Source organism: Lucilia cuprina, chromosome 4 (genome assembly GCF_022045245.1).
Source record: "Lucilia cuprina isolate Lc7/37 chromosome 4, ASM2204524v1, whole genome shotgun sequence".
Classification (NCBI taxonomy): Eukaryota; Metazoa; Arthropoda; class Insecta; order Diptera; family Calliphoridae; genus Lucilia; species Lucilia cuprina.
In genome coordinates, this window is record NC_060952.1 from 9,123,651 (window position 1) to 9,144,436 (window position 20,786).

The window sequence follows — 20,786 nt, forward strand, 5'->3', positions numbered from 1 at the left end:
AAGTGTTGGAAAACGTTTTGAATATCATTTATAAACAATGCAGTGCCGGTGATAAGAGTGCGGCATGATTTTTTTTATTTTAAAAGGTGTTTGATTTTTATTAGGCCTATAATAAACAATGGAGCAAGGTTGTCTATTGCGTTTAATAAATTATATTTTAGATAAAGTTTTTGACATAATGACACAACGGTGTCTATGACGTATACTTAATGATGTTTTTAGGTAATATTTTTAAAGACAGATCTGGAAAATTTACATTTTGGGGTAGGAGCAAAAATAACTAAATTACTTTTAAGGTTTTTATCTATGGAGTATGTATAGACTTTCGCAAGTTCTGTCTATTGTAATCTATGAAAATGTCTAGTTTATTTACAACTCTAGTCTATTGACTAGTCTACATATTTTTCAATGATATCTAAAATTTGGAAAAAATTACCATTTTATTGCTATTAGACATAGTCTAACCTAGGATAAGTTTAGATCCTTACGAAAATCTACAGTGTCATTTATACTTACATAAAACTTATTTGTGCCAATTTTTAGAAAGATAATAGAATATTTGACGTAATTATGGCATAAAAAGTTCAAATTGGGAGGCTAGGTGAAATAATGGACCGATTTCATAGACTTCGTCCCTGTGCCAAAAAAAAACATGCTTGGTCCAAATTTCATCAAATTATCTTAAAAATTGCGGCCTGTACCTTGCGCTCAAGGTTTACATGGACAGCCAGCCAGCCGGACGGATGGACATGTCCTAATCGACTCAAATCGAATTGATCGGTATACTTAAAGGTGGGTATTTGACCAATATTTTTGTATGTTACAAACATCAGCACAAACGTATAATACCCTCCCCACTATAGTGGTGTAGGGTATAACAAGTTTACGGGAAACTGCGTACCGCGAGAGTGATGAATTATATTCTTTCTCTTTCTATCTCACGCAAAATTAAAATTTTCCTAAAAAAAGTTTCCTTGTATGGACCGGCAGTTGTTGTCCGCCAAACACAAAATTTCTCGATGGCAACATCAATACCTTATATTTTCTTCGTACAAACGGTGCCATCCTAATGTACAGATGTTCTCGTACTTGACTGAATTATAAGTTTTAAGGAATATAAGAACCTACATATTGTCTAGACTATTAAGAAGTCCAAGGCGTTTTTTATGTTCATACTTATATTATACTTTTGATTGAATTAAAGAACATTTAATAAATCATAGCAATTATTTTCTACGTTTTTATTAGAAGACAAAGTTTTTTTTTCTTTAAAATTTCATACAATTCCTTTAAGGTACACAATTTTCAATTTTAGGTACAAACATTCCTTAAACAATTCCTTTACAAGGACATTAAACATACTGTTACAATAAATTTATCAAAACCATTTTCTTTTAATTTAACAAACCTTTCTGTTTTAAATTCAAAATTGAATCGGCTATAACTTTGGCAGACGCCTTCAAATAGCCGCCACTTAAAAGCATGACAATGGGTATATTACGCGAACGGCAGGTGGCAAAAACAAATTCATCACGTTCGATGACACCCTAAAAATGTTCGATTAGAAAGAAAGTTTTCAAAAATATTCTATATGTTAAAACCTCTGGAGTTATGGACAAATAACCCAAAGGATCTCCCTCTAAAATATCTGTACCAGCATTATAAACCACCAGTTGGGGATGAAACTCCTCAAGAGCATAATTAAAACCTCTGAAATGAAAAAAGTTAATTGTAAATTGTTTAATTATATTAAAAAAATTCTCTTTACTTTCTCAGCTTTCTCAAATACTCTCGATTATTTGTTCTCGGCTGTAATTCCACGGCATAACGTATGGCCAGCTTAGCCTCATGATCCTTGGGATATATACGAAAATTATACATATCCAATATATAAACATAAGCATTATTCATAAAATCACGCTCATGACCATTACCCTGATGGGCATCTAAATCTACAATCATAACTTGTTCTATATAACGTTCCTCTGTGAAAATGCGTTGTATCATGAGAGTAATATCGGCATAAGGACAAAAACCTCCACCTTTATAGGAACAACAATGATGAAAACCACCACCCAAATTAATAGACCAACCGTATTGTAATGCCAACTTGCCCGCCATTATAGAGCCGGCAGTTTGAAAACGCATGGGTTTCAAATAGCCCCGCTGCACACAACAGTTGGGTACAAATAATAAAAGAGGTATTTCCGCTATTTTCGCCACATTTAAACTCCATTTTAAACTGTTTAAATATTTCAGTTTGTGCACCCTTAGTAGGTCTTCTTGTGTTATCTCCTCAGGTTCATAGAATTTACCTTTTATCACCTGGGTTTCCAATAAAATCTACCACAGATTTATAAAGTTAACAAAAAGGGTTTTTAATAGCTTTTAATTAAATACCTTGGCTATATTCTTGCCTTTTTGAGCATCAAACGGATGTAGTTTTTCCAATTTAGCAAAATTTACTCCATATTGTTTACTATAAACAATGGGCATTTGTTTACCTTGACTAACTTCCGTTTCCGTTTTGTCTGCAGTCTCTTCCAAATCTTCCCGTTTAATCCATACCACTTCTGGATTTTCCCGTTCACTGTGCACCTTTTCCGTGAATTTTTGCATTATTTTTGAAAATTTATTTAGTTTTTCTTAGAGCAGTCATGATTTTTCATTAGTAATTCTGTCTGGAATTAAAAGTGCAAAACAAAAACAAAACAATAGTTGACAATTGTTTGCATAAACTTTAGTGTTGGTAAGTGTAGGGAATTTAAAGAGTAAATATTAGTGTTGTAAAGTGTTTATAAAAGTACTGTAGGTTAGAAAAAAGTTGAATATGAATCTTATATTTTTCGGTTTTTATACCCTACACCACTATAGTGGGGTAGGGTATTATCCCTCTTAAAATTTGTAACATACCAAAATATTGGTCCAATACCCACATTAGATTCAGAATCATTTTTTGAGTTGATTAAGACATGTCCGTCTGTCCGGCTGGCTGGCTGTCCATGTAAACCTTGTGCGCAAGGTACAGGCCGCAATTTTCAAGATAATTTGATTAAATTTGGACTATGCATGTTTTTTGGCACAGGGACGAAGCCTATTGAAAATGGTTGAAATCAGTCCATTATTTCACCTAGCCCCCGTACAACCGTATCTCCCGATTTTTATGCCATAATTACGTCAAATATTTTATTATCTCTCTAAAAATTGGTACAAATAAGTTTAATATAAGTATAAATGACACTGCAGATTTTCGTAAGGATTGGCCCTTATTTGACCCTAGCCCCTATACAAATCCTCCTTCAAAAAATGTCTTAAACGTCTAAAATTGACTTGTAACCATTTGTATCGCAATGAAACTCAACAAAACTAACTGTTATTTAAAAATATATCCTTTTCCCAAATTTACCGAGTCGGCCCATATTTGACCTATATAAAGCCTCATTTAGAAATTTTGTTTTTTTTATCAATAAATTGCTTAAATATGTTGGAATAATATTAAACATAAAAGTTTCTTTACAAAAAGTAAAAATTTTAAAAATATACTCATGGTGTAGGGTATTATATGGTCGGCCATGCCCGACTATACTTTCTTACTTGTTTAATTAAGTAATATTCGTTTGTGCTGATGTTTATAACAACCACCTTAAAGTATACCAATCACAATCAACTCCTTCCTGTCATTCCTACGACAATTGGATCTCCGCTCCGAAACGAACCGATTCTCAATCGGCCACAGATTGTCAACTCAACACCAACTGTATCAACCGGAAGTTTTTTCCCCAGGGAACAACATCCAGTTACAGCCAACCTGTTACAACAACAACTCCTTCCTCTCTGTACAGATACTCTTCTCTTCGCCTAAGGATGAAGCCTTTTGAGAATACCAACGAATAGGGCTTGTAAGAGAAATATTTTATGCAAGATTATTTCATATTTCAGAAAGTATTTCTGATATATTTCTCTAACTGCAATATATCTGTTTGGCATCATAATTAAGACATTTTAATAACAAAATATTACTTTCAATTTCAAATTTTTAACCTTCTTTAATAACTCCCCCAATGTCCCCCACAAAATATTTACCTTAATTTGTAAATAATATTTCACACGTTTAGTCTGTATTTAATTAAAATAAATAAAGAAACAAAAGTTTTTAATTTTCGTTTGAGTTTACGTATCTTTTTTTATTTGGCTTTTCTAAATTATTGTTACAGTTTATTGAATTGTTTATTTGTTTATATATATAAAAAAGAGTTAAATTGTATTTGAATACATACACAGTTCTATAGTTACATATTATTAATTAATAAATTGTTGTTTTTTAAGTATAATTTTTTATTGTTTAATGTCGCATAAATATTGATTTTTTTTGACAATTAAACAATTTGTTTTAGGCAAATGTTGTGTTTGTTATTTAAAAAAGACTTTTATAATTGGGTGTATAAAATATATTTATTGTTGTTTTAATAATTATAAAGTTTATTTTTTTATTTTCAATAGATACATATGCAAAAAATTTAAAAAATAAATGTGTTTTAATATTTTTTCCTTTATTCCTGCTGTTTATAATAAATACTAAATGCTGTGTTCTACAATTCTTAATTTGTTTTTTCTCATTTTTAATTTTATTATAATATTTAAAAAAAAAAAAAAATAAATTTAAATAATATTTTTTGCCATTAAATATTCTTATCAAATAATGTCTATTATTTACAAATTAATTAATTGAGTTGAACAAAAAAAATTTGTAAAAGTAAATGTTTGTTAGTAATATGTTTTATGTATTAATTATACATTTTAATTGTTGTTTTTTTAACTATAATACAATTATAACAAAATATATTTAAATGTTGTTTTTATATAACTTCTAATAGAAAAATGTCTTTTTTTAGTTTGTTTTACAAATAATTTCCTTAAGATATGATTATTTAAAGTCGTATTCGTACACTGTAGTATTTAGCATCTGCAACTTGAATATATTAAAATTAGTAAAATTTTATTCAAATATTTTCTGTAAAATACCATAGACTTTAAAGTACTGTTGCCAAAATGATGCATTATTATTATGTAACTACATTTACGAATACGCCATTTTTAAAAACTATTCAACCGCAATTAACTTAGTTTTGAAAATTTAGACATTTTGCATCTTTCTGCTATTTCTACTTTCTTTGTTTGAATATAATATATTGAAATTTCCGACAAGAAGTCGATTTAAATATAAATCCAGTCTAGTCTAAAGTATAATCTATAGTCCAGTATGTAGTCTAGTCTATAGTCTAGTCTATAGTCTAGTCTATAGTCTAGTCTATAGTCTAGTCTATAGTCTATAGTCTAGTCTATAGTCTAGTCTATAGTCTAGTCTATAGTCTAGTCTATAGTCTAGTCTATAGTCTAGTCTATAGTCTAGTCTATAGTCTAGTCTAAAGTGTAATCTATTGTCTAGTCTATAGTTTAGTTTATAGTCTAGTGTACAGTCTAGTCTTAAGAGTACAGTCGAATCTATACTCTGGTCTATAGCGAAGTCAATTGTCAACAGCCTATTCTAAAGTCTGGTTTATGTCTTGTCTATAGTATAGTCTATAGTGTGGTCTTCATTCTAGTCTATAGTCAAGTCTATGATCTATAGATGACTATGGTCTTGTTAATCGCTGACACTATAGTTTAAAGATTAGTCTGTAGTGTTTAGTTTTTCAGATCTTTTAAAATGTAATTAAACACAAAACTTGTTATGATTGAATAGTTTTTTTAAATACTCTTATAAGTTTAATTTATAAAAAAATACATTTAATAATAATTAAAATATCAAATAGGATGGATTGTATGTGAGTGAGATAAACGAAAACAAAGTGAAATGTTTGACTATTTAGTGATCTCAATAAGTGATTTAAATAAATATAATTTCAAATAAAATAAAATCGTTACCAATTGTCATGAGAGAAGAGATAGGAAGGAATTTAATACACAAAGGAATTAAATAAATATTGTAAACAAATTTGAAATGTTTTAAGGAAATACTAAATTAGACACAGTTTTTTATGATTTGAAAACTGACTTTTTGAAATATGTAAAACAAATGTTAAAATTCTTAAGATATTCTTTAAACTTTGTGTATTAAACCAAAATTAATATACGCTTTATGTAAAAAACAAATATATTTGTAATAAAAATAAAAAACTTTAGCTCAATAATTTTGTTTTGTTATAATAAGTATTGCTATAAAAAATTATAATTAAAGTTTTGCTTAGTAGTTGTAGTAGTAGTTGTTGTTGTTGTAGTGCAGTGTGTATGTGTGTTCTTTATTTATTTGTTTTAGGCATTAACAAGCCGTAGGTGGGGTTAACCTATAAAAAATTATAAAACATTTTAGACGTAAATATATAAAAAAATAGATTATTTTTAATTAAAACAAAATTTTAAATATTAGCTTTTAAAGAAAATAAGCAATATCTACATACAACTATTAATTATTATAGATGTGCTTTATAAAGGTTTTATAAATGTTTTTTAAAATTTTTTTATGATTAATTAATTAGGCAGTGTTTAGAAATGTATAGATTTATTAGTAATTTAGTAAAAATAGATAAATATAAAATTTTTTTTATTAATTTTTAATTACCCCAAATTCAAAATTTTGTAAACAGCAATAGTTAAACAAGATTTTAAAAGAACTCGGATTATAGAGCCTTTTTGAACTCAAAATCAAAAAACACTTTAAAAAGCTTTTACAATTTTCGAAAAAAAAGTTTTAATTTTCGATCATATCTTGTAAATCGTATAAGAATTCAGAAATTACTTCAATTATTTATAACAAATATGGGTTTTTTTTTAAATATTGGTTTAAAATTAAAAATGCTATGAAATTGAGCTAAAATTTATAATTTACAGAAATAGTTTCAAAATTTTTCGAACATATATTCAAATATTCAAACATAACATGTTTTCTGAAACTTTTTTAAGAATACTTTAAAATTCATGAAAATTTAAAAAAAATTTTTTTTCAAAATTTTTAAGTTCGAAATTGGAAAAAATTAAAATTATATTTTTATTTATCTTTATAATTTACTGATCATTTTAAAAGCTTTAAAGAATCAAGCATTTTAAATCAAAGCTTGAGTTTTTAATTCCGTTTTAAAGTTTGAATTTAGTTTTTTAATCTTCAAATCTTTTAAAAAAATTAAATTTAGTTTCCAAACCAAATATTCTAATAAAAATAAAGTTAAAAGAAAAAAACCATAAAAATATAATTCATATAAATCTTACGCATCAGTACTAGCATTCGGTCCAGGATCTTCGAATAGAACTTCTGATCTTGTACTTATAATATAAACCAAACAAAACGAAAAGATTAACACCACAAAACCAATGGTTAACGTTGTAATTTCGTGAATACGTGAAGGACGTAAAAATAAACGAGAACTTAAAGAACTCCAAGTGGATTCGGACCAGGTGGAGTATTCTCCTGAAGTCCAATTGTAATCTGAAAGAAAAAAATTCAAAAGAAAACAATTGGTTTAAATTTAAAAAGATTCTTATTTAAAAACTTTTATCAAAACTATAAAAATCAAATTTTCATTAAAAATTTGTTCTATAAACCTTTGATAAATGTTTAGTTTAGCCATTTACCTTCTATTATAAATGCTGGACTTAAAGCTAAGGAATAATTTTGTGTGGTTACACCACATTCTCCTTGTTTATTAAAGCCAGCAAACCAGTATCTGGGTAAATAGCTGCAATTTTCTTTGCCTACATTAGGAAGTTTTTGTGACAACAAATAACCCATTATGCGATAAGTCCAAATAGTGGCTTCCTGACTATCACGATTAACACTAATGTAACTAGAAATATTATAAAAAAAACACATAATAATATGAAAACAAATTTTCGATTTCTAACAAAAATCATTTAATTTCTATATACTTACCGATTTGGTGCTATTAAAGGCAACTTTTTAAAACTGTTCGGCTTAGAGGCCGCAAAAAATAATGGACAATTTTGTGATTTAACAAAACAATAAAGTATTTCATCAATCAATACTGGACTGGGAAATTTATCGTCTACATACTCCTTCCCCGTCAATGTTTCATATAAAGCCATGGCTATAATGGCCGATACATTACGTATTTTCATTTGTATATCATCGGTTTTGAAATATTTTAAAGCATCTTCTCTTCCCATTAACTGCGTATAATCCAGTGAGGTATTTGTATAATTATATTTTAAATTTACACCATCATCATAGACCGAATGATAGAAACGATTTGTGGGTGGTGCATTTAGAATGGCTGCCGGAAAGGAGAGATTTTTTCTTAAAAATGATTGAGCTGATGTTGGTGGCATTTGATAACCTATAGAATTTTCGAAATTTATATTAAAATCATATTTCGGTGTGGTGGCATAATGCTGCAATTTGCGTAATATCATTTTGGCATAAGGAAATTCACTTATAGTGTGTAATTTAATGCTTGACATTTCATCGAATGTTCCTAAATCCAAAACAAATTCTATATTATCAAATGTAATGGGTGTCGTATAGGTAGTGGACTTGGGAAAATCTTTATTTTCCAAATCATATACAAATCTTTGAGAGCCAATGTAATCGTAGGATTCACCATTAAAGATGACAAAGAGTATGTTAAGATTACTATCTTTTAGTAGTGATTTATCTGTTAAAAGACGCGACAATGTATGGGCCACACTAACAAGTATGGTGTAACCGGTTAAAGAATCCTTGGCACCAACACCTGTAAGAGAGAATTTTAAGTAGAAATTATAATTTTTATCTTCTACAGATAACCAATTCAAAATGTTCCCATAATTTTACACAAATTAAACGGAATCTCTTCCGTATGTAGTCAGACATGCAAAATTCGGTACTGACGTATTAGGTACTTGTTCTTAATTTTTGCTCATTATAGTATTGTCAATAGACTTGTGCATAGACTATTTAATATTCAAGTCCATGCATGAGTTAATAGACTAGTTTACAGATTAGTAAAAACAGTAATAACTAGTTAATAGTCTTATTCATAGACTTATCTAGTCTACTGATCATTATACTTACTAGTCAATAGACAAATCGATAGATTAGTTAATAGACTAGGTAATAGTCTAATCAATAGAGTAGCCAATAAACTAGTGCATAGATTAGTAAATAGACTAATAAGAAAATAGCCAATAGCTTAGTCAACAGACTAGTTTATAACACACTACCTAATAGGCAAGTTTAACGACAACTCAAAGGGCTTTGAAATGTAATTCGGTACTTTTTACCCTAAAAAAGTACCGAATAATATTTCAGACAAGCTAATAAATCCGTTGTATTGTATAAAGGAAACGAATACAAATTTGATATCACTCTAACATTATGAAATCTTATAACATTCCAAAATCTTGAACGAAATAATCGATCCAGTTCTAGCAATTCTTAAGCGCAAGATTCGGATTTAAGAATATATTTCTTTAAATATCTTTAGCTTTGAGTTTTTTTTTTAAAGATAAATGAAATGCCCCAGGAAACATTTAAGAACTTGTTCTAAAAACTACTAGTTCTAGAACGAGCGCCAACAAAAATACTTTAGATTCCCTGGAACTAGTTTCCTGGGGCAGTACATTACCTTTTCTGTTTGTAGTTTTAAAATTTGTTAAATTTAATTAAAAACTTCATAATTATTTTAATTTTAAACTTATTTATTTGAATAATACAATATTATTTTGCACAATTTAAAGTTAAATACTTATAAAATATTGAGGGGGACTAGATCAAGTTTCGTAATACATATACGTATGTAAATTGAGCCATTAGATAAATATGATATAATAAATATATAAGTTATGTTTGAGCATTAAGATATTGAAGGCACTTTATATTGCACACAAGGCCACCAAGTTAATATAATATTTGAAAGATAAAATACTTAATGTAAAAGTAAGTAACCATAAGCAATTTTTTAATACAAATTTAAAATTGCTTTTATATTGCTTTGTTTTTGTTTTTTTGTTGCTTTTTTAATTTAAAATTTACTCTTGTTTCATGCGTTTTACGGGAGGCTCTGTATTTGTTACATCAGCCGCTATTAATTCCAATTGATAGTCCAATTCAAAATTAACATCATCTTTTTGTAAACGATCACATATAACCGCTATAGCGGTCTTTTCTTGAGCTTCAGCTATTTTATTTTCCACCACATAGAACATATATTCATCGTAGAGTAAACGTATCAAATGAAAACTACCAAAACTGGGTGCTGATCTTAAAGTTAAATCTCTTATAACTAGAGAACTGTAAAAACTCCACTTTAAAAGAAACTGACGTGCGGCCTTAGGGTAAGAAGGTTTACCACGATATTCCTGAAGAGCAGAATCCACCACCAATTGCAGCCAAGAGGCCCATTGCTCCAACGAACTCTGTTGCTGTAGGGTAGCCTTAAAATCATTTTTTACCCTTTGAACCATAGACGGATCACACTGACAAACCCAGGCAGCCTGCTCTTGTACATTTTGAAAATCCACACGATTTAAATCGGTTAACATTTGAGTAATTTGATTACTATTATGGAGTACAGCTCGAGCAGCCTGTGCCAAGTGATTGAGCGAGGTATAACGTTTAAGAGTTTGACAGAATGCCGAAACAGTGGTAGTTTTTATTTGTACCATTTGATCGGGTATACCCAACATGGATTCGCATATCCAGGCTTCCATATTTTTTGCCAAACTTCGTATGGCCTGTGTTAAGGCATTGGGTGTGGATCTCAAGACATCGGGCATTAGAACATCGACCATATTTTGAAAGAATTGATAATCAATATTGCGCACAAGTTTCTGTACGGGTGACGAAAGACAAAGTAATTGCAATTTGGGACGCGTTAAATTATGCAGCGAATCATGATGATCGGTGGACCAAAATTCGCGCCACAAATATTCTATGGTATTAAATTCCAAATTGACAATGGCATCTAAAAACTTTTCACAATGCTCTTGATATTTCAGACGAAATAGTTCTAAATCCTGTGAACTTATTTCCGCTGGGCAAGTGTGATCAAGTTCTAGCAAAGGGAAAGAGGGTAAGGCACCTGTGCCATCACCTAAATATTGAGCACACGCAGCATAAGATTCCGGTTTGAAAATTAGTTTTTTCAACGATTTGTTGCCATGTGTAGGTTTGTGACTTGTATTACAGCTGGATGTTGATGCTTGGTTATTGTTGTTGGTGTTTTGCTTAATAGAATTTTGAGTTATCTGGGAGGAAGTTGTTTTTGAGGGAGAAGTGGAAATATCTTCTTGACTTTGTTGATGTTTCAGCATAGAGTCCGGTTTAATACGTATGCCGTAATAATGATATTTGGAATTGCCACGAGTTCCCAAGCGACGGGTACGCAAACCTGCAAACACAGATCTTATTAACTTGCCAAAACTAGCAGCATTTACTGGTTCTATTTTGGATTCATTGCAGTGTTGTATATAATGATTGTAGAGCGTAGATCTTGGCAGACTTACACCCTCAGCGGTCTCGTAGTTCTGGGACAACCATTTAATGGTGGCTGAGGCAATTTTACTCGTACCACCCATATGATTTACATCTGTTTCCATGGAATTATCATCCATTTCATGTTCATTGGCCGAATTCATACATTGTGTTCCGCCCATGGTGTGAGTAGATGAATTGGGCGTCTGAGGTGAACTTTGCAAATCCTCAGAGGAAGTATTAATTAACATGCCTTCTTCCACAGGCACCAAATAAGGCAAAAATGTAGTGGCATTGTCCGTATTATTTCCGGTTAATTGTGAACCATTATTACTAAAGTTCCCTGCGGAGGTGGTGTAAAATGTCGATTGATTTGTTTGATATTCTTGTATGGGACAGAAAGGATAAGTGATTTGAGTTTGAGTGCCATTGGTAGCCTGATATAATTCCTCAGCATCTACATATTGCACTTGATAATTTTGTCCGGCATCTTGTGTAGATACAGTGACAGTAATATATTGTGGACAACCTTCCTCCTGTTCAGCATGATGAACCAAATCGACTACACCTTCCTTAATGCCAGCCAAAGTATCCATGGTGGCTTGGGCTTCATTACTGGAAGTGTCATTATTATCCATGGGAACTACCACATTTATGACGGCTAATTCTTCTTGTTCCTGTTGTTGCTGGTGCTGCTGCTGTATTTGCTGTTGATGAGACTGCTCTTGATGCAAATGACCACCAGTATATTGCTGTTGTTGATGATGATGATGATAATCCTGCTCAATGCTGGCGAATACTTTGTGCGTTGTCATAACATCTTGCAAAGATTCGGCAGTAATATACTGATACACTTCTTGTTGTGCGTTCTGACAAGAAGACGAGGGGTCCCTAGTTACCACGATTGCCGCTGAATCGGTTGTAGTATTGACGACACATGGCAAAACCGTTGACTCGGTTGTTATAGTATCCGTTTCTGGGGACACAACACTCAAAGTAGGAGAATTTATTATTCCGGCTGTCGCTGTCGATGTTAAAACAAAATTTCTAGGCGCTGCCAATCTGGTGGTCATATTGGAGTCCTTGTTCTATAACTATCCTCTTAAACTATGGAATACTAAAGTATATCTTTTGTTCTTCTGTTTTTAGGTTCGTTTAAGGAAAAAAGTGACGTTATTCTTACGTGTTATAACGTTCGTTTACAAATAATTTTAAGGATTTTTCCAAATGCTGATTATAGTATAGAATTTTCACTGTTTTGTTCCTGCCGTTGGCTAGGTAACCAACAACAACAACAGCAATAACAAAAACAACAACAATTGGCTTATTACAAATAACAATTGCCTATAAAATAATACACATACTCCTAATTTCGGTGGTTGTTTATTACGCTTCGTTGATTTCACATTTCGCCTAACCGAGCGACGTTTTATTTAAACGTTGACGATCAAAATGCACTTGTCTAGTTTTGAAAATGAAACAGCAATAATTACACTAAACATGGTTCAAACAGAGAGCATGTGTATGTGTGTCACAATAACATTAAGAATGGCAAGGAAGTAAGCAAGCAAGCAAGCGAATAGATGTATGTTTTGTTCACCTGTAAGGGTTTGGGTAAAAGTGTGCGTGTTGTTGTTGTTTTTGTCCTAGTATGAGTTTGTATTTTCTTTTTTTTATTATTTTATTATTCAAAAAAAATATAATTTTGTGTTTATTTATGTTTCTTTTTTTTGTTTCGTTGGATTTTTCATCAAACAGTTGTTTATTTTGTAGGTATAATATATATTTTTTGTTTAGTTCATTTATCATTTCATTTGATTATCCTTTGAATATTGCGTGTTGCAGTTGGCGATTTTTAACAATTTTGTATTGTTGTTTATTGGTTGGTGGTTGTTTCTGTTAACGGTTTTCGTTTGGAAATAAATAAATTTTCACCTTTTCTTTTTTATATCTATGTATAAGAAAATTGTCTGCAAGCATGGATAAATGAATGGTTGGTATAGTTAATGGGTATGGGGCATTAAAACTTTTTCAAAACTATTGTTATTTCCGGAAAAAGACACCTTATGCTAAATATTTTTATGTATTTGTTACTCACATTTCGTGTTTGTTTGAAAGGGGTTGCAAAATAACAGGTAAATTTTAATAAGATATAAGATATTTTTTATCTAAGGTGGGGGGATTTTATGATGCACAAGTGTTTTAAGAAACAAATGTTTCAATTCTCATATTGTTATAATACAACAAGAAAATAAAAACACATTCTATAAGATAATTCTTTGTAAGAACGATTAGCACGTGCTTCCAAATAGGTGCCTTTACAAAATGTTGAACAAGATAATCCAATTAATAGTTTTTAAATTTACTCTATTAAAAGAACATACAAATATTTGGTACCTTACCATTTGAAAGGTAAGAATATAATCATAAATCGTACAGAAAATATATCATAATCTTCCATATCAGTGGAAGTGAAACTTTCGAGATAATTATTATTTTTTTATTTATTCATTCATTGTAGATGCAATATTCTTTAGGACGTTTCATTTCTACTGTATGATATACATGTACATTTGTACTAAAAAGAGTTGCCTAGTAGCTACCTTTCTAAGTGGTGCAGGGGGGGCGTAGTATAAAATGTTCATTCAGACTCTCTGACGAATGTAGAGTCTACTCTATCAAAATGTTCGGATAATTCATGTTCTATAGTCAGGCTGCACTTAGAACTTTCATATGCTGTACGGTGTATTCGATCATTGTCGTAATTGTTTACAAGAACGCAATTTTAGGAACCACAATCACGCAGTTTGGGAACACCGTAATGAATATAAATGATAGTTAGGTGACGAACTTGCCAGACAAAGCTCGGACATTGGCCTAAATGGGAAGGATAGGGTGTTTAAGACACACTTTTGCTACTATTATAGGATGATCTTCGATAAATTCCAGAACTAACTAACCTTTTTCGGAAGAGTAGATTGTAAAGTATAGACAAGATGCAACCTCAACAAGTATAGATTTTGAGGAGCTGCAGACGATTGATCACATAGTTTATTATTGTCCTAGATTACACAGTGCAACAGTCATTTTTACACATGATAAAATCGATGTGTATAGGAACTGGTCGAACTGTGGACCATTATTATTAACTCTGTGTACTTAGCTGCTGCGATCCTGTAAAATGACATTAAAGTTTAAAGAAGAATACCAAATTTATATAAAAAATGGTAATAAAATTAAATGAATCTAAGTACATCTGCTTCAAAATAATATGATTTATTTCAATTCATCAGGATTAAAAAAGAAAAGGAAATCTTGAAGAAAATTTGCCACAAAAAAAGTAGATAAAAGTTTTTGTGTCGAAAATGAGACCTTTTTAAATTTAAATTTAATTTCTTTTCCGTTTTTTATATTCTATCTCAGGAATATAGCATTTCCTTTTTCGCCCATTTCAAATTGAATAAATTAATAAAATTATTTTACTTAAAATAATCTTTATTAGAACCATTTTCCAAGATGAAGATCTCTAGAACTAGTTGTGGAAGTAATAAATTTTTTCTTCGAAGAGAAAATTTCACTTTAAATATGTTTCTCTTATAAATATTTTGCTTAATTTAAAAGGATTATAGGCCGACAAATTTTTATATGTCAAAATATACTATTCTAAAAGACATACATGGTGCGCTGTATAGGAATCTCTTCTCAGAACTTCCTTTGGAAAAGTTAATCTTGGTCACAGAGTTTCTTGTTTTTTGAACAGTGCCTTTGTTCTGTAACTTTCGAATCGACAAAAAAATCGAAAAATTTATAATCGTCTTGTTGAACACACGTAATTCGAATATATTTTGGTTAATTGTAATGTGTTAGGTTTAAAATTATTTGAATCACGCAACTAAAACGTAAAAGAATCTAATATTTCAATATTTTTTTTTTTTTGTTAAAGTACCAAAAATTATTCATTTTACAATTTATCAAATTAAATACATACTCTTAAACTCCACTTACCATAAACACCTTCAAACATTCCTGTCGTATCCATACGCGTTGTAACCAATATAAATTTCTCCTTTGCATTAACATTGCTCACCTCATTTTCGCTGACAATTGGACGTGGAAACAAAGTAGCATAGATATTTTTACCCTCCAAAGGATCACAGTAACGTGTTTGAGCCAAATTATTAATGAAATTAGTACGACGCCAACAAACCTCAGTACTAACAGCGGCACTCATAAAACTTTTTATTTCCACAGCACATAGACTACGTGAATGTTGTGTTTCATAATCGAAACTATTGAATTTGGTAAAACATTCGATTAACTTGACCACTGTATCATTATTGGGTATAATGATAATAGGAAAAGGGAAATCCTCATGTAGCAAACCAGAACCCCAAGGATTCCAGGAATCTTCAGCTCTTTGTGCAGAACAAGTGGCAGTTTCTTGAGAATTAGGCAACAAAATGCCACTATATTGATTGGGACACTTTAGTTCATGAGAAAAACCCACACCATCACTGGTAAAGTTATCGAACATGTTTAACACTAGAACGGCGGAAATATTACGACCCCCCTCATGCTTTAGGCGCATCATATTTTCACGATTAAAGTAATCAGAACCTAGGATAGCGGCATAAGGTGGTGCCGGTGGGGAATTCAATAGAAACTCTAGCTGTTTGTTGTCGTAAACATAATGTAAAGCTCCCACAGAACCGGATTCAGCGGCTAGAAAAGAAAATGTAATCAAACGTTTAGTAATTTAAAGTGCAAAGTATTGGGGTTGTGTTTAACTTACAAGAACAGCCTGTTTGGTGGGTGCCATTTAAACGTCTAAAACAGGTGCCGCCAAAAAAAGATTCATAGATTTTTTCATGTAAACGTTTGCAGGATACTACAAAAAGTTAATTATTAAAGATTAAAAAATATGTATGTAAACAAAACTACAAATCTTAAGCCCGAACATGAGTCATTAGTATTAAGAAGCAGTCACAACAAACACATTGTATGCATAATTAAAAGGATTTTCTGAAGGACATTTGTTTGTTATTTTATAAGTTATTATTAAAAGTTGTTGTTTTCTTATTAAAATTGTGTTATTGGTTTATTTGCATTTTTGCAAAATTGGGAAAAACAATTTTTACACCCACCTTCAACTGCCTTCGTTTGCAACAAAATGTAAATGATTAAACACCAATTTACAACCTTGTTTAATTGTAGCTCCATAGCTACTTGTCTTTTCTGGAACTTAATTAACTAATTTAAATTAATATTTTCAGCTTAATTTAATAGTTAATAAATTGTTTTCTGTGTTTTTGCAAAAAATCAACTTAAAAAATATACAACAAACAACAACGAAGAGAGAAAATGCTTCTTCTTGTTTTACAACAAGTTGTCAAAATTTATTGTACAGATGTTTTTTAGTGCAGTGTTGCATTTTTATTCGATTGATTGTAAAAAGGGGAGTTGTTATTGTAACGGTTGTAATAAAAAAGGACTTTATTTTGCCCAAAAAATCGGATAATTTAAAACCCAGAGAATAAACAAAACTTTTCCTAAGCTTTCCAAGATTTAAAATAAGATATCTTGAAAAGGGAAAAATACATTACAGGGATTGAATTTTTACTTTAAGGTCGACAGATTGGACTTTCTGATTACCTTACACAAAAGATGTTTTGTGCTGTTGTAACTTATCAAAAATGAACAAAAATGTTATTTCAATTTTAATCACACAATATATTGAAGTAATTGGAGATTTTGCCTTATAGTTTTAAAATAATACGATGATTTAATAATTGAATAATGTCCGTATATTGTAAATTTCAAAATCTAGTTCAACTACACTTCATCTGAATTCATAGTTTTCCAGTTAAAAACATTACATGTTCTAGATTAGGTATTGCATTTCTTTGTAAAAGTCAGTTCCTTATTGTTCTGATGATTATTATCTTTATAAATTTATATATCGCTACACTGCGTCATACGGGAACTTTGAGTTTGTGTTGAAACAGCTGTACCAACTATAATGCTTTCGATTTTGTACTACTTATCATCATTATCATTTCCTAATGTGACTTGATGACTTGAATTCCAAATTATATTATTAAGGAATTAATAGAAGAAGGAGATACAGTTCCTGTGAAACTTAAATACGTAGTTTCAAGCGTAAACGTATTAAATTCTCTAAAATCTTAATCCACTTTGAATAAAAAAACACTCAACTTTCCATTATATTTTCATTATAATTTGTATTTAAAAAACATCTAAACTTACTTTAGTATTTGTTGTTGTTTACTTTAAAAAAACTATAAAACTAGCAATTAAGAAAAAAATCCACTCTAAAACAATGTATCTTCCGATCTGATATATTCACCAATATCCGATTGATGGAAACACACTGTAGTCAAAGGATCAGCCGCTTTACATTCCGTGGTAGATCTAGCCAAAACACCAAAACCCAAAGGCAAATCGTTCATGTTGTAAACAATAACTCCTTGATATTGGCCAGCATTTTCGGTAATACGTCCCAAACCCGATTTAGGTATATGATTGCCATATAGATACTGTTGTTCGAAAGATTGTTTTACCCACACTTTGTATTGGGCATAGGGAGCCAAATAGTATAAAGCGGTAATGTGGAATTTCAATTTGTTCGTTTTGGAAAATTTACCAAAACATGTGCCAACACAGACAAGTTTTTTGTGACCAAAACACTCGGATAACTTGAGTATACGTTCGGAAACATAATAAACACGATCCAAATGTTCACGGAAACAATAGGTGCCATCGGGACGATCTATCAATTGTTTGACATTAGTACCAATGCTGGAAAAGGGAGAGCAATTTTTTATTAGTTGTTTCACATTTCAAAGTTTGAGAAATACTTACTATTTGGATAACTTTTCAAATAAAATTTTAGCTCTTTCCTCACTTAAACGTTTCATAATTTATTTTTGTTTATTAATTTACTTAAAGTTTAATAATTTTATTGATAAATTTAAAGAAAATCCCGAAAATTCAACACGTTTCTAGTTTATGCTAACAAAAAAATATAAATTGAACTGTCAAACTCAATTGTTTTTATATTTTGACACCACGTGCGGACTGTATAAATATAAACATCAAAAGAGTTACCAACTCTGTGTTATAAAGCCCTCTAGTGTGAAAATTTATAAAATAAAATTCAAATTTTTGCACAATAAAACGTTATTTTTTTTAATTTTCTGTTTAAATTGTTTTTTTAATTTTTCAGATTTTAAATTTATGCTTAATTTCATTGGTTTTTATTCTTACTTTTGTATTTTCTTTTCTTTTTAGTTCTTTTTAATCTCAAGTCTGGCATCATTGCTGCAAATGTCACTTTTTAGTTTTTTCTTAATATGGCGGTCGGTTTTGTTTGCTAATGTTGAAATTCGTTAATTTTATTGATAATCAAGAAAAATCACGGTAAATAAGTATAAAGTGTTGTTAATATTTTTAAATAAATATAGTTTTATCTGAAGTTTATAAAATAAAGAAGTAATAATTGAAATAAATAATGAAATCATTTGTGAAAAGTTAGTAGATAAATTGTGTTTAAAAAGCTTAATGCATTCTTTTAGTTGTGCGAAATGTAAATACATACATACATATGTATATGGGTAATATTTAATATAAATAAAACGTAAATGCTCAAATAGTTTGATTAAAATAAAAAAAGTTTTTAGTTAAAAATATAAAGGTAATGAAATGAAAACAAACGCCCAATGATGCCACTTCGTTTACCGAAAACCCGCTACAGAAATCTACAAGTCATTACAGGTACGTTAATTAATATAATTTATTTTAAAAAATCAGTAATTAAATCGGTTGTAGATACAATAAGAAAAATCTGTGATCACTCATAATATTTATAAAAAATAAATTTTTAAATTACGCTCCAATTGAGAAATAATGCAAATCTGTGATCAGTTCATTTTTAATATCGATTTTAAACATCGTTCCAATAGAAAAATAATGAAAATCTGTGACCCTTAATAATTTTCATAAAAAATAAATATTTAAGATAGGAGGATGTATAGTAAGACAAATCCTAGAAATGCACCTAGGCCACTATCGGGCCTGTTGTGCGCTCTTTTTCATGAACAAATTTGTTCACTGATGTTTAAGATGTGCAAAAAAATCATTCTTCCTAATATATTTCCAATCAGTGTTAGTCAGGAATGTTATTTCCTGAATAACATAACTTCAAAGATGCTTGGATCTAACTTTAACGGATGCCTGACAGTGGCAAAGAAAGTGCTCCATAGTTGTATTTTCTGTCCACATGCTCTACATTCGTTTGAATCCGCGTGGTCAATTTTGTACTGAATGTGCTCGTAATCTTGTGTATCCACGCAGAATACGTACCATCATATTAACTTCAGACTTGCTAATTTTGCGGAGATTTCACGTCATCAGGGTCACCCAATAGAATCTTTGTCTGGTAAACAACTTCAACTTCACTTTCCTCTAAAGTTATTAAATTCGCCCTTTCGTTGCCGACTTCTCCCGAGGGCCTGGTACCCACATGATGTAAACCTTACCTCTGTGAGAGTATTCATTTAAAACTTTTGTACAATCCAATACGCTCTTAGATTTAATTCTATCACCTGATCTTGCCCTAATTGTTTTCTGGCTATCGGGAAAAATATTAATGACTGTTGGCGCCATATTTATTATAATCCAATACGTATTACGTATTCAATTTGTCATAGAAGGACTGAGACCCCATTCCATAGCTTTTTACCATACTATTGACTAAGGGGTTTAAGACAAGGGTTTAAGAAGGAAGGACGTAAGACTTATCAGTCTATAGGACTTAGGAGTCGCATAGCTAGGTGTCCCTTGCATCCTGTCATTTAATGGGAGTACATGTCAATTTCAAGCATGCAGGGAATATCTGAGGCATATGTACAGAAACCGCCTCCATATCAGATGTAATTATAATTCCTTCAATAGCGGCTTATCTATGTTATTCGATATAGGGTTGGGAAATGAGAGGAATCTATAGATTTCGGTTGGACATGTGTTTTGGATAGGAGTTTTTGTATCTTCGATACGTCATTTGAGCAGTCTACCTGTTCACAGAAAAGTTTCCAGGAGTCTCGTTTGGCTTTTCGATCAATTTTCTTATATTTACCAAGTTTACTACGATATTCATACCAATATACTGCGATATTATTACACCGTGCCCGGTTAAATAGGTTACGGATCTCCCCTGTTACCCAAGGTTTCTCCTGGGCAGATCTCCACTCGCCCATTTCTGAGCATTTTTAATTTGGCGTCTATGTCCTCTTAATTTCGACAC

General features: G+C 30.6%; 4 protein-coding genes across 4 annotated transcripts; all 4 read right to left on the minus strand.

The window, feature by feature from the left end:
• Positions 1-1,213: 1,213 nt before the first annotated feature.
• LOC111686205 (histone deacetylase 11) lies at positions 1,214-3,568 on the minus strand. The gene is made up of 5 exons (XM_023448547.2): positions 3,544-3,568; positions 2,401-2,681; positions 1,769-2,343; positions 1,602-1,710; positions 1,214-1,547 (listed from the first exon to the last, which is right to left on the minus strand). Exons 2-5 carry the CDS (start codon positions 2,617-2,619, stop codon positions 1,395-1,397), a joined length of 1,056 nt encoding a protein of 351 aa, XP_023304315.2. The 5' UTR covers positions 2,620-2,681; positions 3,544-3,568; the 3' UTR covers positions 1,214-1,394.
• Positions 3,569-6,189: 2,621 nt separating this feature from the next.
• On the minus strand, positions 6,190-16,817 carry LOC111685931 (nicastrin). The gene is made up of 7 exons (XM_023448217.2): positions 16,609-16,817; positions 16,257-16,352; positions 15,470-16,186; positions 7,925-8,744; positions 7,627-7,838; positions 7,264-7,480; positions 6,190-6,344 (listed from the first exon to the last, which is right to left on the minus strand). The coding sequence occupies exons 1-7, from the start codon at positions 16,682-16,684 to the stop codon at positions 6,320-6,322; spliced, it is 2,163 nt and encodes a 720-aa protein (XP_023303985.2). The 5' UTR covers positions 16,685-16,817; the 3' UTR covers positions 6,190-6,319.
• Positions 9,684-14,003, minus strand: LOC111686196 (DNA-binding protein RFX2-like). Its single transcript, XM_046950797.1, has one exon. The coding sequence runs from the start codon at positions 12,535-12,537 to the stop codon at positions 10,021-10,023; it is 2,517 nt and encodes an 838-aa protein (XP_046806753.1). The 5' UTR covers positions 12,538-14,003; the 3' UTR covers positions 9,684-10,020.
• An 869-nt stretch (positions 16,818-17,686) lies between the features above and the next one.
• LOC111686211 (60S ribosome subunit biogenesis protein NIP7 homolog) lies at positions 17,687-18,532 on the minus strand. The gene is made up of 2 exons (XM_023448552.2): positions 18,347-18,532; positions 17,687-18,283 (listed from the first exon to the last, which is right to left on the minus strand). The coding sequence occupies exons 1-2, from the start codon at positions 18,400-18,402 to the stop codon at positions 17,797-17,799; spliced, it is 543 nt and encodes a 180-aa protein (XP_023304320.1). The 5' UTR covers positions 18,403-18,532; the 3' UTR covers positions 17,687-17,796.
• Positions 18,533-20,786: the final 2,254 nt, after the last annotated feature.

Coding starts and splice junctions, on each gene's coding strand:
- LOC111686196 (XM_046950797.1), bottom strand. CDS start 12,537: ATGACCACCAGATTGGCAGCGCCTAGAAATTTTGTTTTAACATCGACA.
- LOC111685931 (XM_023448217.2), bottom strand. CDS start 16,684: ATGGAGCTACAATTAAACAAGGTTGTAAATTGGTGTTTAATCATTTAC. Junction 16,353..16,608: donor GCAAACGAAGGCAGTTGAAG/GTGGGTGTAAAA, acceptor AACTTTTTGTAG/TATCCTGCAAACGTTTACAT. Junction 16,187..16,256: donor CCACCAAACAGGCTGTTCTT/GTAAGTTAAACA, acceptor TTTCTTTTCTAG/CCGCTGAATCCGGTTCTGTG.
- LOC111686211 (XM_023448552.2), bottom strand. CDS start 18,402: ATGAAACGTTTAAGTGAGGAAAGAGCTAAAATTTTATTTGAAAAGTTA. Junction 18,284..18,346: donor TTTGAAAAGTTATCCAAATA/GTAAGTATTTCT, acceptor TCCCTTTTCCAG/CATTGGTACTAATGTCAAAC.
- LOC111686205 (XM_023448547.2), bottom strand. CDS start 2,619: ATGCAAAAATTCACGGAAAAGGTGCACAGTGAACGGGAAAATCCAGAA. Junction 1,711..1,768: donor TATTTGAGAAAGCTGAGAAA/GTAAAGAGAATT, acceptor TTTTCATTTCAG/AGGTTTTAATTATGCTCTTG. Junction 1,548..1,601: donor ATTTGTCCATAACTCCAGAG/GTTTTAACATAT, acceptor GAACATTTTTAG/GGTGTCATCGAACGTGATGA.